The 19,581-nt window shown below is 40.8% G+C and overlaps 3 protein-coding genes across 3 annotated transcripts in view; 1 reads left to right on the forward strand and 2 right to left on the reverse strand.

The window, feature by feature from the left end:
• Positions 1-935: 935 nt before the first annotated feature.
• On the reverse strand, positions 936-3,448 carry LOC145444158 (chromatin accessibility complex protein 1-like). The gene is made up of 3 exons (XM_080322079.1): positions 3,199-3,448; positions 1,230-1,359; positions 936-1,172 (listed from the first exon to the last, which is right to left on the reverse strand). Exons 1-3 carry the CDS (start codon positions 3,319-3,321, stop codon positions 1,084-1,086), a joined length of 342 nt encoding a protein of 113 aa, XP_080178205.1. The 5' UTR covers positions 3,322-3,448; the 3' UTR covers positions 936-1,083.
• Positions 3,449-5,399: 1,951 nt separating this feature from the next.
• On the reverse strand, positions 5,400-6,464 carry LOC145444157 (uncharacterized). The gene has a single exon (XM_080322078.1). It carries the CDS (start codon positions 6,331-6,333, stop codon positions 5,509-5,511), a length of 825 nt encoding a protein of 274 aa, XP_080178204.1. The 5' UTR covers positions 6,334-6,464; the 3' UTR covers positions 5,400-5,508.
• A 6,964-nt stretch (positions 6,465-13,428) lies between these two features.
• LOC145445560 (ubiquitin carboxyl-terminal hydrolase 47-like) overlaps positions 13,429-19,581 on the forward strand; it is a 43,454-nt gene continuing 37,301 nt past the window's right edge. The window contains exons 1-2 of the mRNA XM_080323748.1: positions 13,429-13,900; positions 14,812-14,931. Of these exons, the coding sequence (XP_080179874.1) occupies positions 13,847-13,900; positions 14,812-14,931 (174 nt within the window). The 5' untranslated portion in view covers positions 13,429-13,846. The remainder of the gene's footprint in view (positions 13,901-14,811; positions 14,932-19,581) is intronic.

Consider the following 19,581-nt stretch of genomic DNA (forward strand, 5'->3'; position numbering starts at 1 on the left):
CATCTGCCGAAACTTTCAAAGTGTATCACAAGTGATTCATGCTTTTTAAATGAAAATTTGTTTGATTATTAAGGAAATAAATTAGCGAACCTCAACTTCACTTTCTATTGATATTTGAAAACAAATCGATCGAATTTTGAGTAGCCGGAGCATTATGGAATTACCAATGGTAACTTACCATGCCTTTCAATCTATGAAGGCGGACGCTTGCCAAATCATAAAAGTTAGTAGACCGAAATTGAAAACAGCTGATTTTACTGGCCATTTTGTGTCTATCAAAAAGTTCATCACTATTGCTCGTTCTACTCTGTGACCGGCCGACTCTAACGTTCGCATATGCCATTACCCTAGCTGTTTAATCCACAGCTACAACACCAATGGGTTTGAGGTCGACTCAAGAATTCCTATGTTAAGTGTTGGAGGTTTATCCAGATATGTGAAAGACTGTGGCAGAGTCTTGGTTGGAGTTCCTGACCAATCAAAGAGATCACATTCTACTCGATAGCATTCCAAATCATTGAAAATCAACTTTTATTCAAGAGATGAAAAGCCGAGAAGTTGGGATTTACGCTACTAACACATGAACAAAATACCAGAACATGTCCAATTGGTAAATCACATGCGCCAAATATACCACCAAATCTTCATAATGCAACTGCAAGTAGCAAAGTCCCTGTTCAAGTACATAAGAATGGTCTAGTAATTTAGTGATTGATTTCGTGACGTAAATATAGAAGTTTAAACCACTGGCTGCACACATATTCCTAGTTTCCAAAGTAGGACATCAATTCCAGCACTTGTGTACACAGTATTTTTCCAGTATATCACGTTTTGGGGATCATTAATTCTACTTGTATATAGTTGAGTACTGCAGTAACTATGTCCAATGGACCATAGCTTGGTGATTCACAAATATTTGATGCCAGTGCACCAAATGACGCAAATTTTCATCAAAATAAAGTTCTTTGAGCGGTCCGCTGTTCCACATATCAGTAGCCGAACGAGTATTTTCAATGGTCGAGCTAACCACAGACGTAATCCTGAAAGCATCTATTAGTGCTTTTCAGGTGATGGAGTCTTCGATCAATCCCCATTCTCTGTGTCTTCTCTGTTCGGTTGTTGCTTCATGATTTCACAATACTCCTTCATTGTTATTTTCCTCGGTACAATCTCTGAATACCGACAATTATGGTGAGACAATTTAAACGATTCATGCAGGATTGCGTTACCTTGTAGAAAACCGAAGACATCGTCTTCGTCATTGTTCACGATGTTTGCTAGATTGCGATACTCTATGCTTTTCGAGTTGCTGTCACCTTTATAAAAGGCTTGCGCAGTGAGATAGGTTACAAAAAGTTCCTGAATGCAACATAGCAGTGTCAATATATTGGCAGCTGAATGTCGAAAGGCTCATGCGATAATTAACTAGACCTAAGATAGCATACGATGTCCAAATATATTCCCCATACTATGCTTTCAAAATCTTGATTTCATTTGGATTATGGGGAGATGCATGGGACATGGGATTACGGTGGCTGCAACCACGGAAAAGTAACCCGGACACAAGGGCTTGTTGCAAACTATTTCCACGACTCTAGCATTACAGAGGAAGGTTATTATTGATTCGCCACCTACCGTAAAAGAAATTTTCAGAAGGGATGTAATTCCAATACGTTCATATGACCATGTAAAGAATTGAACATTCACAAAATGAATTCTGGGTATATTGAATATTCACAAAACAGTGTTGGGATGACTCGAGTCATGACTTGACTCGAGTCAGACTCGAGTCAACCTTTACGTATGACTTGACTTGACTCGGAGCTTCAGATATCTGCATTGACTCGTGACTCGGAGCAAAATTTACGAGTCAATTTCAAGTCATTAAGTAAACGGCGGCGATTAAATCACTGTATCTTGTGTATGTTCGGATTGTTCGAGATACGTCGGTGTGACTTATGAGAGCAACCAGTCATTCACTGATTGTACGTTACGCTGATCCTCCATTGTTACATCACAAAAAATTGACAGCAAACGAAACGATCACAGCTTACGTTGTCGTACTAGTAGTAGATTAATATAATAGCAATATGTCTCTGTCTTAGACAGCTCAATGCTTGCGTTGCGCAGTTCTCACCTTTGCCAGCCCTCTTGTATGTGCGTTTACATTCTTACGGATGTGTAGGTGGGTAGTGTAGACTATTGTAGCCTACCATACACATTCGTTTCAACTTCTTGGGGCTTCGTATTAGGTCCTATATTTTGGCTGATAATAACTGACTGTAGCATATATAACTGTATTTCAATAGCAGTTCTACGTGTGCGTGAGTGATACAACGTCTTTTCCCATGTTTATTTAACTTTATAACTGTTATTTGACATAATAAAAATGGCCAATTAATATGTCTTTCACACAGCTAGCAAAATGTAACGACTTTGAATCAATACTCATACTTCGAAAATTCAATTTGACTTGAATTGTGACTTGACTCGTGACTTGACTTGACTTGACTCGACTTGACTCGAGTCACCTCCAAAAAACGGGTGACTTGACTTGACTCGAGTCACCTTCGAAAATCGATTGACTTGACTTGACTCGAGTCAAAATGTGCAATGACTCGAGATGACTCGTGACTCGAAGGTAGTGACTTGATCCCAACACTGTCACAAAATGAATTCTGGGTATATTGAATCGCATAAAAACACAAGGGGGTTATAGTCAATTCAATGGGATGGAAAGGCATGTCACACCATCAGGGTTGCAACCAAGTCATAAGTCAATCTCTCTTTTATAGTTTTGACTCCACTCATTTTCAATTCACCACCGAGTGATAGTGTTGACACTCGAGTCCAAGTCATTGTCTCCACTGTTCAGAGTTGAGTTTAATCCGGCTCAACCCACATTTTTCAACTGTGCTCGGGTGATATAGAATGGCTCGCATTTATAATATTGTAATTTTACTCAGTCCCTATTTTCCAAGTATCAGGACTGATGGACAAAATACCAATGATGTGGTGACTTCACACTATTCTTCGAAGTTTTCGAAGAAGACGAGTCAGTACACAAATTGACTCGATCCAAGACATTTTACGCACTAGAGAAAAATGACTCGAGTCAAGTCGAGTCACCAAAAAATCGTGTCTCGGGTCGAGTCATTACAACCCTGCACTCCATAGAAGAAAAATTCCTCTACTTACAGCAGCCTTCGACATACAAAACACTGCGTCCACTCCAATGCTTTCCACATCTGGCGAGCTTTTCATGATGGTCTTGATTTTATTCAATGGAAGATGAACGGCTGCATCTCTTGATGAAGACATTGCTCAACTTTATTCAATTTAGGAAACGCTAGAAAAATTGCAAGTACTTTGGTGCAGTAATTATGCATTGACAAGAATAGTAGTAGGCTTTAAGTTGAATTACAAAAATATAGCACTATTTGGTACAATGTATACTGGATTGTTAAGAGGTTTGTGGTAGGCATTTAAGATCATTAGAAAAAAATACGAACAATTGCAATTGGGCTAAAAGTCTCATTCATATACCATATATATATATATATGAGAGATCACATAGTAGTGTACACAATGAAGCCAGTACAGTTGGCAATTATGATTTAGTCAGGTAGAATGGACAGTTAGGATAGATTTGCATCAATTTTATGTTTCTCCAAAGGGCTTTGACTCCAACTCCATCTGAAAGGGAAAATTAGCGAATGTCTAATTCCACAGCCGTGCTACACATAATTGGTACCGTAAACCGGGGTAACATTGGACAATTCTCAACAATTCCGCTTTGTATCTTGGAAATGCTAGGGTGTAGGGGAGGCAAGTTTTGTGTTTTTTTGGAGTCATGGAGCAAAGATTAGAATTAACTAATCCAAAATCTTCATGGTCATAAATAAGTACCTTATTTTTGTAAATTATCTGTGTCCAAAGTTACCCGTGCATGTGGGGTGACTTTGGACAATGTAGTTTTTTGTATGCCTTTACCCTCTATTGTTTATGAAACCTCGTAAATGAGGCTTATTTGGTAAGAGTTGATGAGAGCAGTGACTAAAACTGAAACAAAATAGTATATGTCTGGCCTATTGCGTGATTTTTACCTAATCCCCCCCCCCAAAAAAGAAATAAATAGGTAGTTTATGAAGGCTAATGCCCCCTTATTCAGCCCTTTACTCAATTTTCCCTCATGCCTTCACCAATTGGGACTTATAATAACGTATGGTGACAATGGGGTATCCCACTGGCAGTGTCAGCAATCGACAGCAAACATGAAGTACCGTATGTTAGCGTGATTTATTGCCGATTTCGAATATATTACTGTTCTAGAAAAGATATATTTTCCCTTACCTATGTCCTCTGATGGATATATTTGTCGTAATTTACGATATCCCATATTCAGCAGGCGCATCTTTAGGAGTATGTGCTAAGTTTTTCAAGTAGCTTACACCCGATTACAATCTCTCAGCTCAATGCCTACCCATTTTTTCATATTTTGGCAAACTCTTAATTTATTAACCTTCTCATTCCATTTTAAGAAGCCATCAGGCCGGTCATAAGGAATATAGTTGACGATACCCTTTGACAGAGATGAAGCAGCCACTTTCCAGAGCTCTAAATATCACATTTTTCACTGTCCAAAGTTGCCCCGTTCTGATAAAATTTGACGGGTTAACTTTGGACATCACATTTCCTCGTATTGATCTAAGAGTGAGCCCACTGAGATTTTGGCCATGGATTAAGACAACTTAGAGGAATCTGCTGCCAAGTTTTGAATCTATGAATCACATGCTATCTATGTTTGGCTGTAAGAAGTTCATCGGCCATCAATTTTGGCGAAATTGACCCCTCCATTAATTTATCGATGTTGGGTCAAGTTTATCTGGTAGTGAAATGAATCCACCTTTTATAGAGACTACTTGTAGTATTGTTGCCTCATGAAAAAGAATTGGACATCCAGCGGCAATCCTTTTTCATCAATAACCATTTATATCTTTTACTGCTTAGTGTCCAAAGTTACCCTTAAGTCCAAAGTTACCCCGGTTTACGGTAGCCTAATGAATGGACATTGCCACATTCATGGCAGTAGGCTATACATGACTTTGACCAATACAGCTATATTTTTCCATGCATTAACGGCTTTACTGGTCTAAATGATGTAAATTAGCAGAACTAGGCATACTGTCTGACATATTCTCTGTGGACAATAATTATATTGGATTGGATAGCAATTGGTAGATAACCACTGTGCATAAGTCTGATTCCATGGTAGCCTACCTATTATTTTGAAGAAAAGGGTTGCTACATATATACCCTAGTACACGATACACATCTAGCCTACTATCTGTGGCGAATTGCATGTGTCCACAAGAATGAATAACTGAAGATAACCCAAGATTGCTAAGTGATTGCAGTAATTGAAATTTGATTCATAGAAACATAACATAGGCCTATATATATCTATGTATTGGGTGCAAAGGCGGAAAGCGTAGTAGGTCTATCATATCATGTGCATTTGGAAAAGTAGGCATCGCAATCTTTGTACAATTGCAAACCACCAACGTCGAAACGACCAGAAATCGGGAAGGTGAAAACATTGCACTTGGCAATGAGGTATTTGATCAAATTTCCTGTAGCGTCTTTTTCTTTCAAAGGAGCATCTCTATGATCGTCCAGAAACTCTTCAATTATAGCACGACAGGGTGACGAAAACAGATAAAAGCACGGACATGCTGACCGGGAGGTTGTCTCATCTGCTTTTGGCTTTTCCAAGAACGACTCCACCTTCATAGAGCAACTGTTTACTTCTAGAATTCCGTATTTTATTGTGTCTTCATTTCTGCATTGGTATGTCGTGACAAGACTACACGTTGACGACGCAAGTTTGTGCTTCTCAAATTCTTTGATAAATGAATAAATTGAAAAATCATCATACAAGAGAGTGTCGCCCCCAACGACAAGTATATCATTGTCGGCAGCGACAAATTTTTCAATAGCAAAGTTAATACTTGCAACTGCCCCCATACGATCTTCATTTCTTTTAGTTCCGTCGTTTAGAAGTGAAATCTTCCCACCATATGCCTCACAAAACTTGTGGAATTGCTCATGATATTTATCATTAGTCACAAGATAATATTGGTCGACCTTCCCGGTTTCATCCAGTAAATCGATCCAACGAGCTATGAGACTTTTACCTCCCACAGGAAGTAATGCTTTCGGTAATCCTGCAATGAGTTTACAGACCTCCCGATCTTCGTCACTACAGTTCAAGACATCCCTCTCTAGCCTCGTTCCGTAACCAGCACCCAAAAGAATTACGTTTATTCCCATCGTTACACTCTTGGAGCGAAGTTGAAAATTATTATCACCGAAGTGAAGAATACAGAGTCGTCTGTCTATAGATTACTAACCTACGGATAGAAACGCAGGTCCCGTCGTTACGCTCCGGCAAGCAGTTACACTTACTGCCGAGCAATCTAAAAGCATTCTAGTGCGACAGTAGCTCTCGATTAAGACCAGTTTCATTAAATTTCACCCCTCGGGTCGCAAGCTTTTAGATTGTTCGGCAGTAAGTGTAACTGCTTGCCGGAGCGTAACGACGGGACCTGCGTATCTATCCGTAGGTTAGTAATCTACTGACAAGATAGCGTAATGGTTAAGCGTCCAGCTTCTTGATCGGTAGGCCGTGGGTTCGATTCCCGGCCGGGGTCAGACCAAAGACCTGATTAGTAACACTGGTATCCATGGCTTCCCTGCTTGGCGCTCATGCATTACTGGGATAGCATGGAGGGGTGGTGCATGACTTAGAAAGCTGTAAAGGCTATATCTGCACTTCCTTGTCCAGCGGCATATACACATCATGCACTCGTATGCATATGCGCAGATCGCGTGTATGTGTATCATGAGTCGGTGTATATGCCGCAAAAAACATCAAGGACAAAAAATAAACTACGTCCTTTCCTATAGTCTGTCTGAGGAGGGTTGGTTCGATTATGTTCACAACAAGAACAGTCTCATGTTCACAATAAGAACAGTCGTTATGTTCACAATAACGTCATTCGCAGTATAGATAACTAACCTACGTAGGTTAGTTAATAGTTATCTATAGTCGCAGCACCAACATATCCCCCAGACACGATGTCCGAGAGGCAACATAGTACGAACAAACTCCAGACATGATGTCCGAACACCCCCAGACTCGATGTCCGAGTGTCAACGCAGTCCGCGGGCACACTCCAGACATGAGGCCTGGGTGTCTCCAGACTGCGTTGACACTCGGACATCGTGTCTTGTGAGTGCCGTGTTCGGACACCACTTCCATGGAGAGTTCGGACATCGTGTCTGCGGGGTGTTCAGACATCATGTCTGGGGTATGCTCGGACTGTGTTGCCACATTAGAATTAGAAGTACGATTACAGCTCCTCAATGTTCTCCGAAGTCCATTCGCAAACGGAATTTGATTATAATTATAATAAGAGCATGGAAAAAATTTGACTAGTTGGATCAGAATTAGATGTTTGGCATTTTGGACAACTGAAATTAAATTGTCCAAGTCGGCCTTAAGGAACTAGTCCAGTGGTTTTCAACTAGAGGTAGTAAAAGTAGTCACCTTCGCTACTCAAGTAGAAGTAGAAGTAACGCCGGAATATCTACTCAAGTAGAAGTAGGAGTGATGGCTCACAAGTAAGTAAGTCCATGTTTATTTCTGCCTACAAAACTGTCAAGTAAAAGTAGAAGTAGTCTAAAATCATAACTTCTTAAAAAGTAGTGTGAGTAGGAAAAACCTACTTCAAAAAGTAGAAGTACTTCGTTTCTGTCCACCTCTGTTCTCGACCGGGGGTCCGCTGACCCTGGAGCTCATCGAAGAATTTTCAGGGGGGTCCGCAAAGCCTCTAAATCAATGGTTCTTAACCTTGCCTCCAGCACCCCCCCCCCCCCCCCCCCCAAGGAACGCTGGCGATTTTGAAGGGGGCAGAAACGCTCAGGGGGAGATATGGGTGTGCTGGGCTCTGGGGGGGGCGGTATGGGGGCGCTGGAGAAAAATTACTTCGCAGTAGATGATGTGGTGGTAGGACATATACCCCTAATGAGTATTCAGAGTAAATTAACACCGAAAACTTCGTTATATATAGCCTACAAAAGACATAGGTTTGATTGTCCATGGGCGCCTAAATGACTGGCTCCGAATGTTCCTGTCTTGGCAATCTGTACCCCAGAACACGAATTCCATCTGGCAGGGAAAAATTATATGCAAGTGAAGAAATACCACTCTGAAATCGTATGCGTCTTTTAGTTTAGTACGATTGGGCGACAGGGATATCTAAAACTAGATATTCCTGTTGACCGATTCTATATTTTTTGATATAGCAGACAGGAGGTCACGAAATAACATCATGTACCGAAGTCATACCAACGGGTTCGCCCGCCCGAATATGTTTAATTATCAGTTTTTTGGGGGGGTATGCATGGCGTTTGTCGACTACTATGGGCATTTACACCAGACCGATATTCTTCTTATTTTCCATAACTGCATGCCGACTTATAGCACGGCCCACCTCTAGGCTTTTGTAAGACACCGCTGACACGGATGAGGTGGCGAGGAGGAGCCTAGGTAAACCTCCAACACTTAGGTAACAAAATTCGGAAGTCGACCTCGGTCGGACTCGAACCCGCACCCATTAGTGTTGCAGCCGCGGATTATACCAATACGCTATCTCGACACTCGCCTAATTATCAGGTACGGGCGCTACAGTTTCCAAGACACCTCACAATGTTCGCTCTAAGTTTTGATGAGTCTGCGCACACTCACCAGCTCACTGTGCTGACCCTTTGGACAACAGTGCGTACTGCGTATATAACGACTAAAAAAAAGGTCATAACTTCGGATTTGTTGAGCGCAACGTAGATCTTCTGTGCGCAGAGACCGTGTAAGCACTGCGCACGGGCGCAGCTTAGAGGGAACATTGCACCTCACTCAGCTCTACCGGCAAATCTGGTAACGTGAACAGAGAGGACAAGAAATTGATAGCAATATATATGCAATTCCCGATCTTACTGACCGATTTTATTATAAATTATCGAAAGTTTTCGCGCTTCACACTGGCTCGCTAAAACAGTACAGCTGATTCCTGGCAAAAGCGAAAGACGTCGGTTTATCACCCTCTATGGGATCCCAAGACCCAAGTTTTTACGGGGGGCCTGACGAAGTGCCGTTTCGTTCTTGCCAACGGGTATACGCCCGAATATGTATAATTATTATTGAGGGGTCCTACCTTTTCAATCACACATCTCAGCTTTACCGGTAAATCTGTTTACGCGAGGATAAAATTGATCTCAATATACGTCAAATTCCCGGTCATATTGACCAATGCAATCATTAATTAGTGAATTGTTTCGCGCCTCGCGCGTCTACGCGAGAATAGCTGCCTCAGTAAATGGACACCCAATGTAGATGAATAGTTTCAGCAAATAGCAGGGGAGATAGTGTAGTGGTTACGATAAGCGCCCTGCACGCAGGCGAACCGCATTCGATTCCCGTCGGAGGTGTATCTGGGCTCCTTTTCCCCTGCCGTTGCCGTTCTTACAAAAAAGCCCAGAAAAAGACCGGACGAAAGAAAGCACTCACAAAGAATGGAAAAAACTAGGAGAAAGGGCCGCGGCTTCAAAGAGATCAACATCGAAAAAGAACTGTGACATCGGGCACGCTAGGCCGAGGTGGATGTTAGAGTAAAGGATCGCTACTGATGCGTGTCGTTCTACATCCTCCTATCTGTTCATGACATCGCATTGTGTCTTATCGCATTGTACATTGTGTGTGACTTCTTCAGATAAAAATATAACCCAACCATGTTATGTTATGTTATTGCGGATAGCCGAAGAGGGGTCTGGGGACGAAGCCCCCCGGAAGGCTGGTTTATCACCCGATAGGGGGATCAACGGTTTTTTTTGGGGGGGGGCTGACGAAATGCCCTGGTAACGAATTAATTGTATCTACGGCCACGCCCAAACATGTTTAATTATTTTTACGTGCCCTTTATTTTCCCATACAACGGCTCACTCAGCGCTACTGGTAAATCTGATTACGTGGGCTGAGAGGATAAAAAGTTTATAGCGACTTATATATATGTAATTACCATCTATTCATTGATGCATTATAGAAAATTTTGGTACATAGGGGCGCTGTAGGCAAAAAGGTTAAGAACCACTGCTCTAAATTTATAAAATAGGTGAACCTAAATTGTATTTATTTTAATTAGGAAAATCATTTATTAGCCCGTGTATTTGAATTATGCGCCTGACTCATTTGCGATATCCTATTGTATAGTCCATGCATATTCGACCAATATATCTATCTGAGACAATACTGTCGTTGCAGTCACGTTGAGGTTGTCATATCAAGGACTAACGCAAGGAACGGGGGTCTGCCACCGCGAGTTAAGTATTACCTACCTATAGCCACACATTACGTGGAACTCAGGTTACAACTCTAGCAGATCAGACGATATACGTCCGCTATGGAGTGAAGTTCCAAAACTCACATCAACAGAATGGCCGTCAGAGATGAAATATCCTACTGTGCAGACACATTCTAATTGCTAAATTACCAATAAATAGCCCACCGATACATATATTTTGCTGTTTGGAGATATTTTGTTGGTGATTGTGGAAAAATAAGATTTAATAATTGTGTGTAATAACTTCAAGATCAGCTGGTAAATGAATATATGACCACTGACCAGACTTGACGTAGCCTAGTATAAGTTCATTAGGAAAAATTGTTTGTGAATTTTAGTGTCATATTTGTTGCGATCGTGTCATCGGAAGCGTTTCGCGTACATACGCCACCATACCTATCTTTGTGGAGGGGGATTTTCGGCATTCGTCAGTATCAAATCGAAAGCGCGGATTTACAAGACATGACCATGACCAACTGAAAAACGCCCTTTCGCGCCCTTTCGGTCTTTCGCGAGTAGGACTGGAAAAAATGACTTTTCTTATTTACTTTATAGACATGTTGGCATTAGGGTTGCATTTAAAACAAAAATCAATTTAAAACAAACATGTTTAAACAACTTTTTTTTTGTTAAAGCCATGCCGTCACATCGATATCGATATAGGCCTACGTCGGCTATATCTAGTGGTAATTGTCCGTAGGCTCGTACAACATGTTTTTTTGGAAAGTATTTACACAATTATGGCATAATCTTACAACTTTAAAATGCCTTTTTTAAAACACTGTTTAAAACATGTTTTAAACAACGTGTTTTAAATACCCATTTGCTTTAAATGCAACCCTAGTTGGCGTGTTTTATGCTGCGACTCGGTCACCACCTTCGCGGTCACATAAATGCGGCATACGAATTATTAAGCGGGTCACTTGAATAATAAATGACCATTTTGTTTAATTCCTTATCTGCATACAAGCACATCAATTTCTAATATTATGATGTATTGAAATAATATTATTATTATTAAGACATAATCAGAAGGAGTCAGTAACGATAAGTACTTCTACTTTTTCGAAGTACTCAAGTACTTTTTCACTACCTATGCTACTTACTCAAGAAAATTTCAATTTCACTACTTCTAATTGTACTTCGTAATATTTTGTGATCTACTTACTTATTTTTCGCTATTTCAGTTTGTCAAGTAGAAGTTGTATAATCCTCCTATTCGGAAGTGAGACTACGGAGGAATTTCGGGGCTGCATGTTTACATGGAGTACCACCATTTAATTTCCATAAAAGTGAAGTAAATCCCAGAATTTTATTCGCGCTTCGCGCAAAGTAGATATGGAATGACAAGTAGCTTATGTTTTCACGAAAGTATTGGTGAATAGTTTATAATTTCGGTAGCGGTAACGCAATGTATATATATCATTGCGGTAGCGGTAGCGTGGCTCCCTTTTCTCACACAGCATTTGCGCCCATATGAAATAGTTAATCGCAGTAAATATGGCCCATCATAATGTTTGAAACTATAGTACTTTCACAGTCTAGCATACATATCATATCGTAATTATTATTATTATTATTATTACAGAGGTATTATACAGTGACGCTTTTCGCCGTTTAGGCCTTGTGCGTCACGACACAGATATAGGTACATTTCAATTTCACAGTACAGTTCATTTTCTTTAACATCATGCAGTGCTTTTCTCATTGGACGACTTTCAACCAGTGCATTCACTCTTTCACTCTTTTTCTCTCGCATGCGTCCGTCTTAGGTTCTCGGCTGCCGACTTCATGAGAGCGCGGCTTGCTCTTTTGTCTGGGCTTTTCAAGACACTGTTAGTACAGCGGGATCGGCGACGAGGAGCCCAGATAACCTCCGACACATAGAAACATGGTAGAGCCGAGGCTCGAACCAAGGACCATTGGTGTCGTGACGGTGAAGGTTAGCACACTGCGCCACTCGCTTCCCATCATATCGTAGTATGTAGCAGCCCAGCATGGCGTGTCCTAATATGGAAAAGTAGTCTCTGACTTTTGAGCGTGATACCTGTTTTAGCAGACCACTGTTGAAGCTATATGGACAAGAGACATGTAACACATTTCCCGCTTTTCAAAAGTAGTATTTCTCTTTAAATTCGCAGTATCATTAGTTTGAGTTTCAGTACCTTTGTCTGGATCTGGAGAACTTACATGTTTGAGATTTAAAAGCAAGCGTAGTAATTGCCTCTATTTTCCGAAAATAAAAGTGTAATCCTGAACAAATGGTAAATTTCTCTCACTTTGTGGTTGGTTGACCAAAAAAAGGGTCAACTTACCGGCACAACTCCCGAATTACGGGTTTTCTTTCACATTATTCGTTGGTTGACTAAGAAAACAAAGTCAGCTTTCCGACTAAGCTCCCGAAATAGCCGCAGGCGCGTTACTTATCAGTGCAAATTTACTGTATCTCAGTAGAATCTTTCCCTACAAAATTCTCAAAAATAGGACAATTGGGCGTCCTCCGATGACACTTTCAAAAAAGTCAAAAAAGAGGACAAATCCTCTCAAAAGAGCGCGTATGGTGACCCAATGATACATCATTGGATGACCCTACCGTAAATACTATTATTTTAAAAAATATCCGAAATTTCAATTAACTCGAGATGATCCGGCTTTTCTACTCGTTGGAATTGAGCCAATTTTGCTGTGCAGCGTTTTTAGACAATTTAACAATTTAATCAGTGAAACTTTAGAATACGGAAAAAAGTAATTTTTGAACAACCCGCATGATCAGCGTGCCTCATCATCGTGTATTTGTCCTTTCTATTTCCACAAATCTAATTAAAGCGAAATTAATCAGGCGAGACCAGAACGAACAATCGCGAATCATTGGTCATGGTGAGTGCATTCAGCAGAAATACACACCATACAGACACAGTACAGTACAGTAACACCTCAGTTGCTCAGTAATTAGTATTGGATGAGATATCAATGGGGAATGACGGAACAGGATAGTTGCATGCGGTTTGTGATTATTTAAAGGGAATGATTCCTGTCTCCTTGTGTTGCTTGTGAACCGCGGATTTAGTGTATCAACATCCCGATGTTATCTACTTCTGTGACTCACACAACGCCGCATCCGAATCCTTCTGTTATATAGCTGTTGTTGCTTTCACTTTCAGCAGTCGGCAGTCATCACGCCGTTTGTAGTCTTAGTCACGTCTGTAGATGCCACTTGGGGGTACTTTGTTAATATCAATTATACTTTTAGGTTCCCACAACAAACTTTAAACTCTGACAATGAAGTTTCGGACTCCAAGATTTTCAAAAATATTGTTACTTTCCTGAATACTATTTTATACAGGATTCGGAAATTTCATATGATTAGGCAAATGATGATTTGATATAATATGTCTCCATTTCACGAGGGAAACAATGCTGTGATGGCTACGGAAGGAAGTGAAGTAAGTTTACATTTAATTGTAGTCTGAGTATAGGCCTATGTACCGACCGGTATGTAATTCTGCAATTTTATATGCAGTTATTGAATGTAATATATATTTAATTTTGACTCTCATTGTATACAATACAAGATAACCCACATCTCAGAATATTGTGTCAGGACTGATGACTGCAGTTCTTGGCAATATTTCTACAATTTTTTTGCTTTAACCCTGTCGAGGAAAACTGCGCCTATAGCTTTTTCGGGCATTAGGCTGGTGCTGGTTCCTGTGTACGTCTTGTACCGACACCACATCAACTTGATGCTGATGAATTTTTTCCACAGGATTAATTTAAATTTGATATTCAAATATATAGCAACTTCTATCTGCAAATGCTGTAACCTACTACAGGAAAGAAATCTGTCACATCTATAGCAAAAGTGTACTAAAATATACAATGTAAAGGCTAGGCACAAATTATGTTTTTTGCTGTATATAGTAGAATTGTTGATTTGATCCCATCTTTGTACGACAACACATTAACTTGAAGCTAATTACTTTTTTTGCACTTAATAATTGAAATTTCTTATTCAAATATATAGTAGCCTATCTGCAAATGCAGTATAACAGGAAAGAAAGCTGTTACATCTATTAGCAAATAATAGTGCTTTTAAATATATAATGACTGGCTGGACACAAAGTGTGTTTTTCGCTTTAAAGTAGAATTGTTGATTTGATCCAATCTTTGTATGTTTGATCCAGCTATTACCGTTTCTCTTCAAACCATAATGATCTCTCTTTATAGATTTACCAGTCATTCTTTTATCATAAAACAAACTAAACTTGAAGTCTATGGTATATCTTGATGCAGCCAAGTGATACGCATCTCAATAGTGGGTATAACCTACATGTCTTTCTATTATTTTTTTCAGGCCATTTCTGCTGCCGACGAGTACAGGTGCACGCTCATTATCGTTGATTCGACTTCGGAATCCAGCAGAAGACATACACACACACTGCCGACGTCAACTACTACAGATCAGCTGTACGAGGTATGCTGTACAGTATAAGTACCATAATTTTCCATGTATAATCCGCAAAATTTACACGATTTTTTGCCCTAAAATCGGGGGGTGCGTATTATACATGGGAACAACACGCTTGAAAAAATCTCCCTCGATAAAAAAACTTGAAATCACACCTTTCTTCATGTTTGTTTCCAATCCCGCATCACTTTCAGCCATCGCGGGTAGTAATTCGTATTATAGAGTGTGACGCGCCGCCAATTAAGGGAAGCGCGTTGCTAACTAACGAGAGCCGTGTGCTCAATCACGCGATCTCCTGCTGAGTTGGTTTACCGTTTGTACGCGAGCGAAATGAAGTCAGTAATAGACACTCGCGCGCGGCAGTTCTCGCCGATTCATCGCGTCAACGACAGGCCCGAACAATCGCATATACAAGTGGCCATGTGCGCATGATATAATCGCTTGCGTAATCAGTCGCATCTCCAACATACCTGTTGCGCATGACATAACAGTTAGCCTAGGCGCAATCGCATTTGTAATAGGCATCGTGCGCAAGATGTCGGTTCGTTGGCCTAAACCAGTGGTTCTTAACCTTTTTTCCTCCAGCGCCCCCTTTCAAAAATTATCGTGCTCCAGCGCCCCCCCCCCCCCAACTTCATAATGTAACAGCACTTCGTCAACCCCCTAAAAACGATTGCCTTGCGAACCCATAGCGTGATGAACCGAACTTCCGAGGGCTTCGCCCCCACGAACTCCCTATCGTGATTTCGATGGCCAGCAAAGTTTGTGTGGCCTGGTCGCCCTAGGTACCAAAATTTTCTATATTGCATGAATGAATAGGTGGTAATTACATATATAAGTCGCGATAAACTGAGTGAGCTGTCACCGTGATTAATAATTAAACATATTCGGGCGTGCCCGCAGGTACAATTATTCGTTACCAGGGCCGTAACAGCACTTCGTCAGCCCCCCCCCCACACACAAACAAAAAACGTTGGTCCTGGACCCCATCGGGTGATAAACCAAGCTTCCGGGGGACTTCACTCCCAGACCCCCATTAGGCTGTCCTCTATTTGCTGAAAGCCTGTTAGGGATGTACATTGGGTGTCCATTTACTGAGGCAGCTATTTTCGCCTAGTCGCGCGAAACGCGAAAAATTTCACTAATTAATGATTTGAATTGGTCAATATCATCGGGAATTGCATGTAAATTGAGATTAATTTTTATCCTCTCTCTGCTCACGTAAACACATTTACCGGTAGAGCTGAGTGAGGTGCAATGTTCCCTCTAAGCTGCGCAATTGCGCAGTGCTGACACGGTCTCTGCGGACAGAAAATCTACGTTGCGCACAACAAATCCGAAGTTATTACCTTTTTTTAGTCGATACGCACTGTTGTCCAAGGGTCAGCGCAGTGAGTTGTTGAGTGTGCGCAGACTCATCAAAACTTAAAGCGAACATTGTGAGGTTTCTTGGAAACTGTAGGGCCCGTTACTAATAATTAAACATATTCGGGCGGGCGAACCCGTTGGTATGACTTCGTTGCATGATGTTATTTCGTGACCCCCTGTCTGCAATATCAAAAAATATAGAATCGCTCAACGGGGATATCGCCCAACAGGAATATCCCTGTCGCCCAATCGTACTAAACTAAAAGACGCACACGATTTCAGATTGGTATTTCTTCACTGACATATAATTTTTCCCTGCCAGATGGAATTCGTCTTCTGGGGTTCAGATTGCCAAGACAGGAACATTCGGTGTCAGTCATTTAGGCGCCCATGGACAATTAAACCTATATGTATTTTGAAGGCTATATGTAACGAAGTTTTCGGTGTTAATTTGCTCTGATTACTCATTAAGGATATATCCTATCACCACATCATCTACTGCGAAGCCATTTTTCTCCAGCGCCCCCCATACCGCCCCCCTGAGCCCAGTGCCCCCCGTATCGCCCCCTGAGCGTTTGCGCCCCCCTTAAAAATCGCCAGCGCCCCCTGGGGGGCGCTGGGGGCAAGGTTAAGAACCACTGGCCTAAACTAACTCGCCGCCGGCCTCGCAGGCTTTGGCTGCTATCTACTATCGTTTAGAGACAATACCGTTAATTGTATAATGATTAGCAATGGCATCTGTAAAAGGTCTCCTCGTGCTCGAGATGTCGTGTCGCTAGCCTGAAGTATCGCGCCGCCGGCCTCGCAGGCGTTGACTGCTATCTACTATTGTTTAAAGACAGTCCCGCTAATTCTATAATGATTAGCGATCGTCCTGCAATGATTGTTCAAGAGTGACATCGCAAGACAGAATGGCATCGTATACGAAATCGGAACTATCCATGTACTGAAATGCAGGGTGCGTACTATACACGGGTACAGGCTTTTTCACAGAATTTACATGCTATTTTAGGGGTGCGTATTATACATGGGGGCGTACTATACTTGGAAAATTACGGTAATACATCATTGTGGGTACAATAACGTTTTCTGGCAGTTTATGATCTCAAGTCAATTTTTACTATGTCGATGCTGTTAATTTAATGGGTTATTGATAGATCAAAGTGAGAGCTAATTATTTTAAGATTTTAGGGAATGATCCTGTTTTAGCCAGTCATGAGTTTTTCTCTTCAGTTTCTGTCAGTGTGGGATATAGGGGGTGGACGTTGCTTCATACTTCCCGAGAGTCATAGACTGTCAATGGCTGAGGAATACCAATTTTGAAATTTTCTGTTGATTAGTGCAATTTTAAAAAGTGGTAGTAATGCGCCGGTATGGAATCTCCGTCCTTTTTTTGAAATAAATCCTGCGTGATAGGAGCTTTTTTCGCGTGACAGAGTCAAAACTTTGCGGCGTGACAAGCAAGGTTACTGACTTCAAATGACTGTGTTAAGCCAGTGACAGGAGATCAGATGCTAATGGTTAGCAACTGGCAAGGTGCAAGTACTTTACCAAAAGACAGTAATCAACAGATCCTGGCTTGAGGATAAGGTCAAAACATTATATACCACATACTAACTGGAATATAGCTGGGGTGGCTGAGAATATTGACTTTTTTTAAAATTTTTATTTTTTCATTTTTTTTTAATGAAATCAACGACCCGTGACGGCGTGACCGTGTGCAACTGGCGACCAAGTCGGCGTGATCCTGCGTGCCTTGGACACCGATTCCATACTGGGATGCGTAATATCTTTGTTGTGCCAAGACGGTTCTCAGCGTCACACCTGTTAGTAGTCAGGAAAATCTTTGGTGTGCACGAGACGCCGATTCCATATTGGATTATAGGTACCATCAGAAGTTTTGTAAAAAGAAACGGGGGTAGAAGGAATTTTATTGAAAGCTCAAGGGGTATGAGCACTATAACGGTTAAGCAACACTGCATTTAAACTAGTCCGCAGACCTCTAAGTGCTTGATGGGCCCAAGTTTAAGTCGTGATAATGTCTATTCAATTGTATGAATGTGATAGGGGAGAGGAGGCCAAGATGAGACACTTTTCTGATAATTCGAGGCCACTCAAAGAATAATGCCTTCTGAGGATTAATTTTGGTACCAATGGAAAGCCTGTGATCTCTACTTTCTATGACGATGGCTTGAGTTCTATTGAATAACATACTGATGGATTTCTTGGCCTTCAAAAATCCTTGCTCAAATGTCTCAACTTACCCCCAGGTGAGGGTAAGATGAGACACACTGTGTTTAAGATGAGACACTAAGCAATTCATGCTCATTACACCACCAATTCACCCCAAATGATGAATCAACCAGCAACATCGTGAATAAAATATAATAATCATGAAATAATTCATTTTTAAAAAGAATTGGTACATCATATACAAATATAAGTGACATCGAAAACCAGATCCAGCAACAATAAGAGTTTCGTTATTATTTTGTCTTGTAATATCACATCTGGTAAACTACTAGATAAATAATACATTTTGTGTGCCTTCAACAGTAAATTTTTAATCTTCCGAGGCCTTCAATAGAAAAGCCCTCTGATACCCATGTCTCATCTTACTCCCATGATTTTGTCTCATCTTACCCCCACACCTAAATTAACATATAAATTCGAATAAAAACATTTCTGTCCGTTACTTTTCAGAGGTAAGCGCATGATTACACTGCTAATATTGCACTCAACCAGCTCCAGTATTCTTGTTTTACAATATTAAGTACTAGGATAGGTATGCCCTTACAAACATGAATTCACATAACTGACATAGGCTATGAAAATATAGTTTTTGGCATTTTTCTTCCCAACCTCAAATCTGTTTGCCTTGTTAATATGGTAGGACTATAGAATGGCATTGTGGGAACAACATAGTTGAAGGAATCTGTCCATAAGAAAATTTTTCTGTGAAAAAATTGCATGTCTCATCTTGCCCCGTGTCTCATCTTGGCCTCCTCTCCCCTACGTTAGCCTTAAAAATCAGTTTTGAACACAACTAATCACAAATGCCTTTTTGAATGATTTTCTGATGAATTTTCAATCACTTTGGGCATCTAACCCAGTAGGCTTAATTTTGATAGCGGTTTCAAAGATGCTCAGGTTAAGCTGTGACTGGCCGATTTGTTATCTGAATGTTCTACGTTCGAAACTAAAATAAGAGTTGGGATTGCCTGTATTGCATAAAGTCTTGAAATCTACTAGTGTGTATCGACATGGCAAGATTTTTGATTTGCAACA

The sequence above is a fragment of the Botryllus schlosseri genome, chromosome 8 (assembly GCF_051294905.1).
Source record: "Botryllus schlosseri isolate E-star chromosome 8, Bs_hap1, whole genome shotgun sequence".
Lineage (NCBI taxonomy): Eukaryota > Metazoa > Chordata > Ascidiacea > Stolidobranchia > Styelidae > Botryllus > Botryllus schlosseri.

Excerpts from the sequence above, each read along its gene's own strand:
- LOC145444157 (XM_080322078.1), bottom strand. The coding sequence starts at position 6,333 with ATGGGAATAAACGTAATTCTTTTGGGTGCTGGTTACGGAACGAGGCTA.
- LOC145444158 (XM_080322079.1), bottom strand. The coding sequence starts at position 3,321 with ATGTCTTCATCAAGAGATGCAGCCGTTCATCTTCCATTGAATAAAATC. Across the intron at positions 1,360-3,198 it reads TTTGTATGTCGAAGGCTGCT|GAACTTTTTGTAACCTATCT; the intron begins GTAAGTAGAGGA and ends TGTTGCATTCAG. Across the intron at positions 1,173-1,229 it reads TGTCTTCGGTTTTCTACAAG|AGATTGTACCGAGGAAAATA; the intron begins GTAACGCAATCC and ends GTCGGTATTCAG.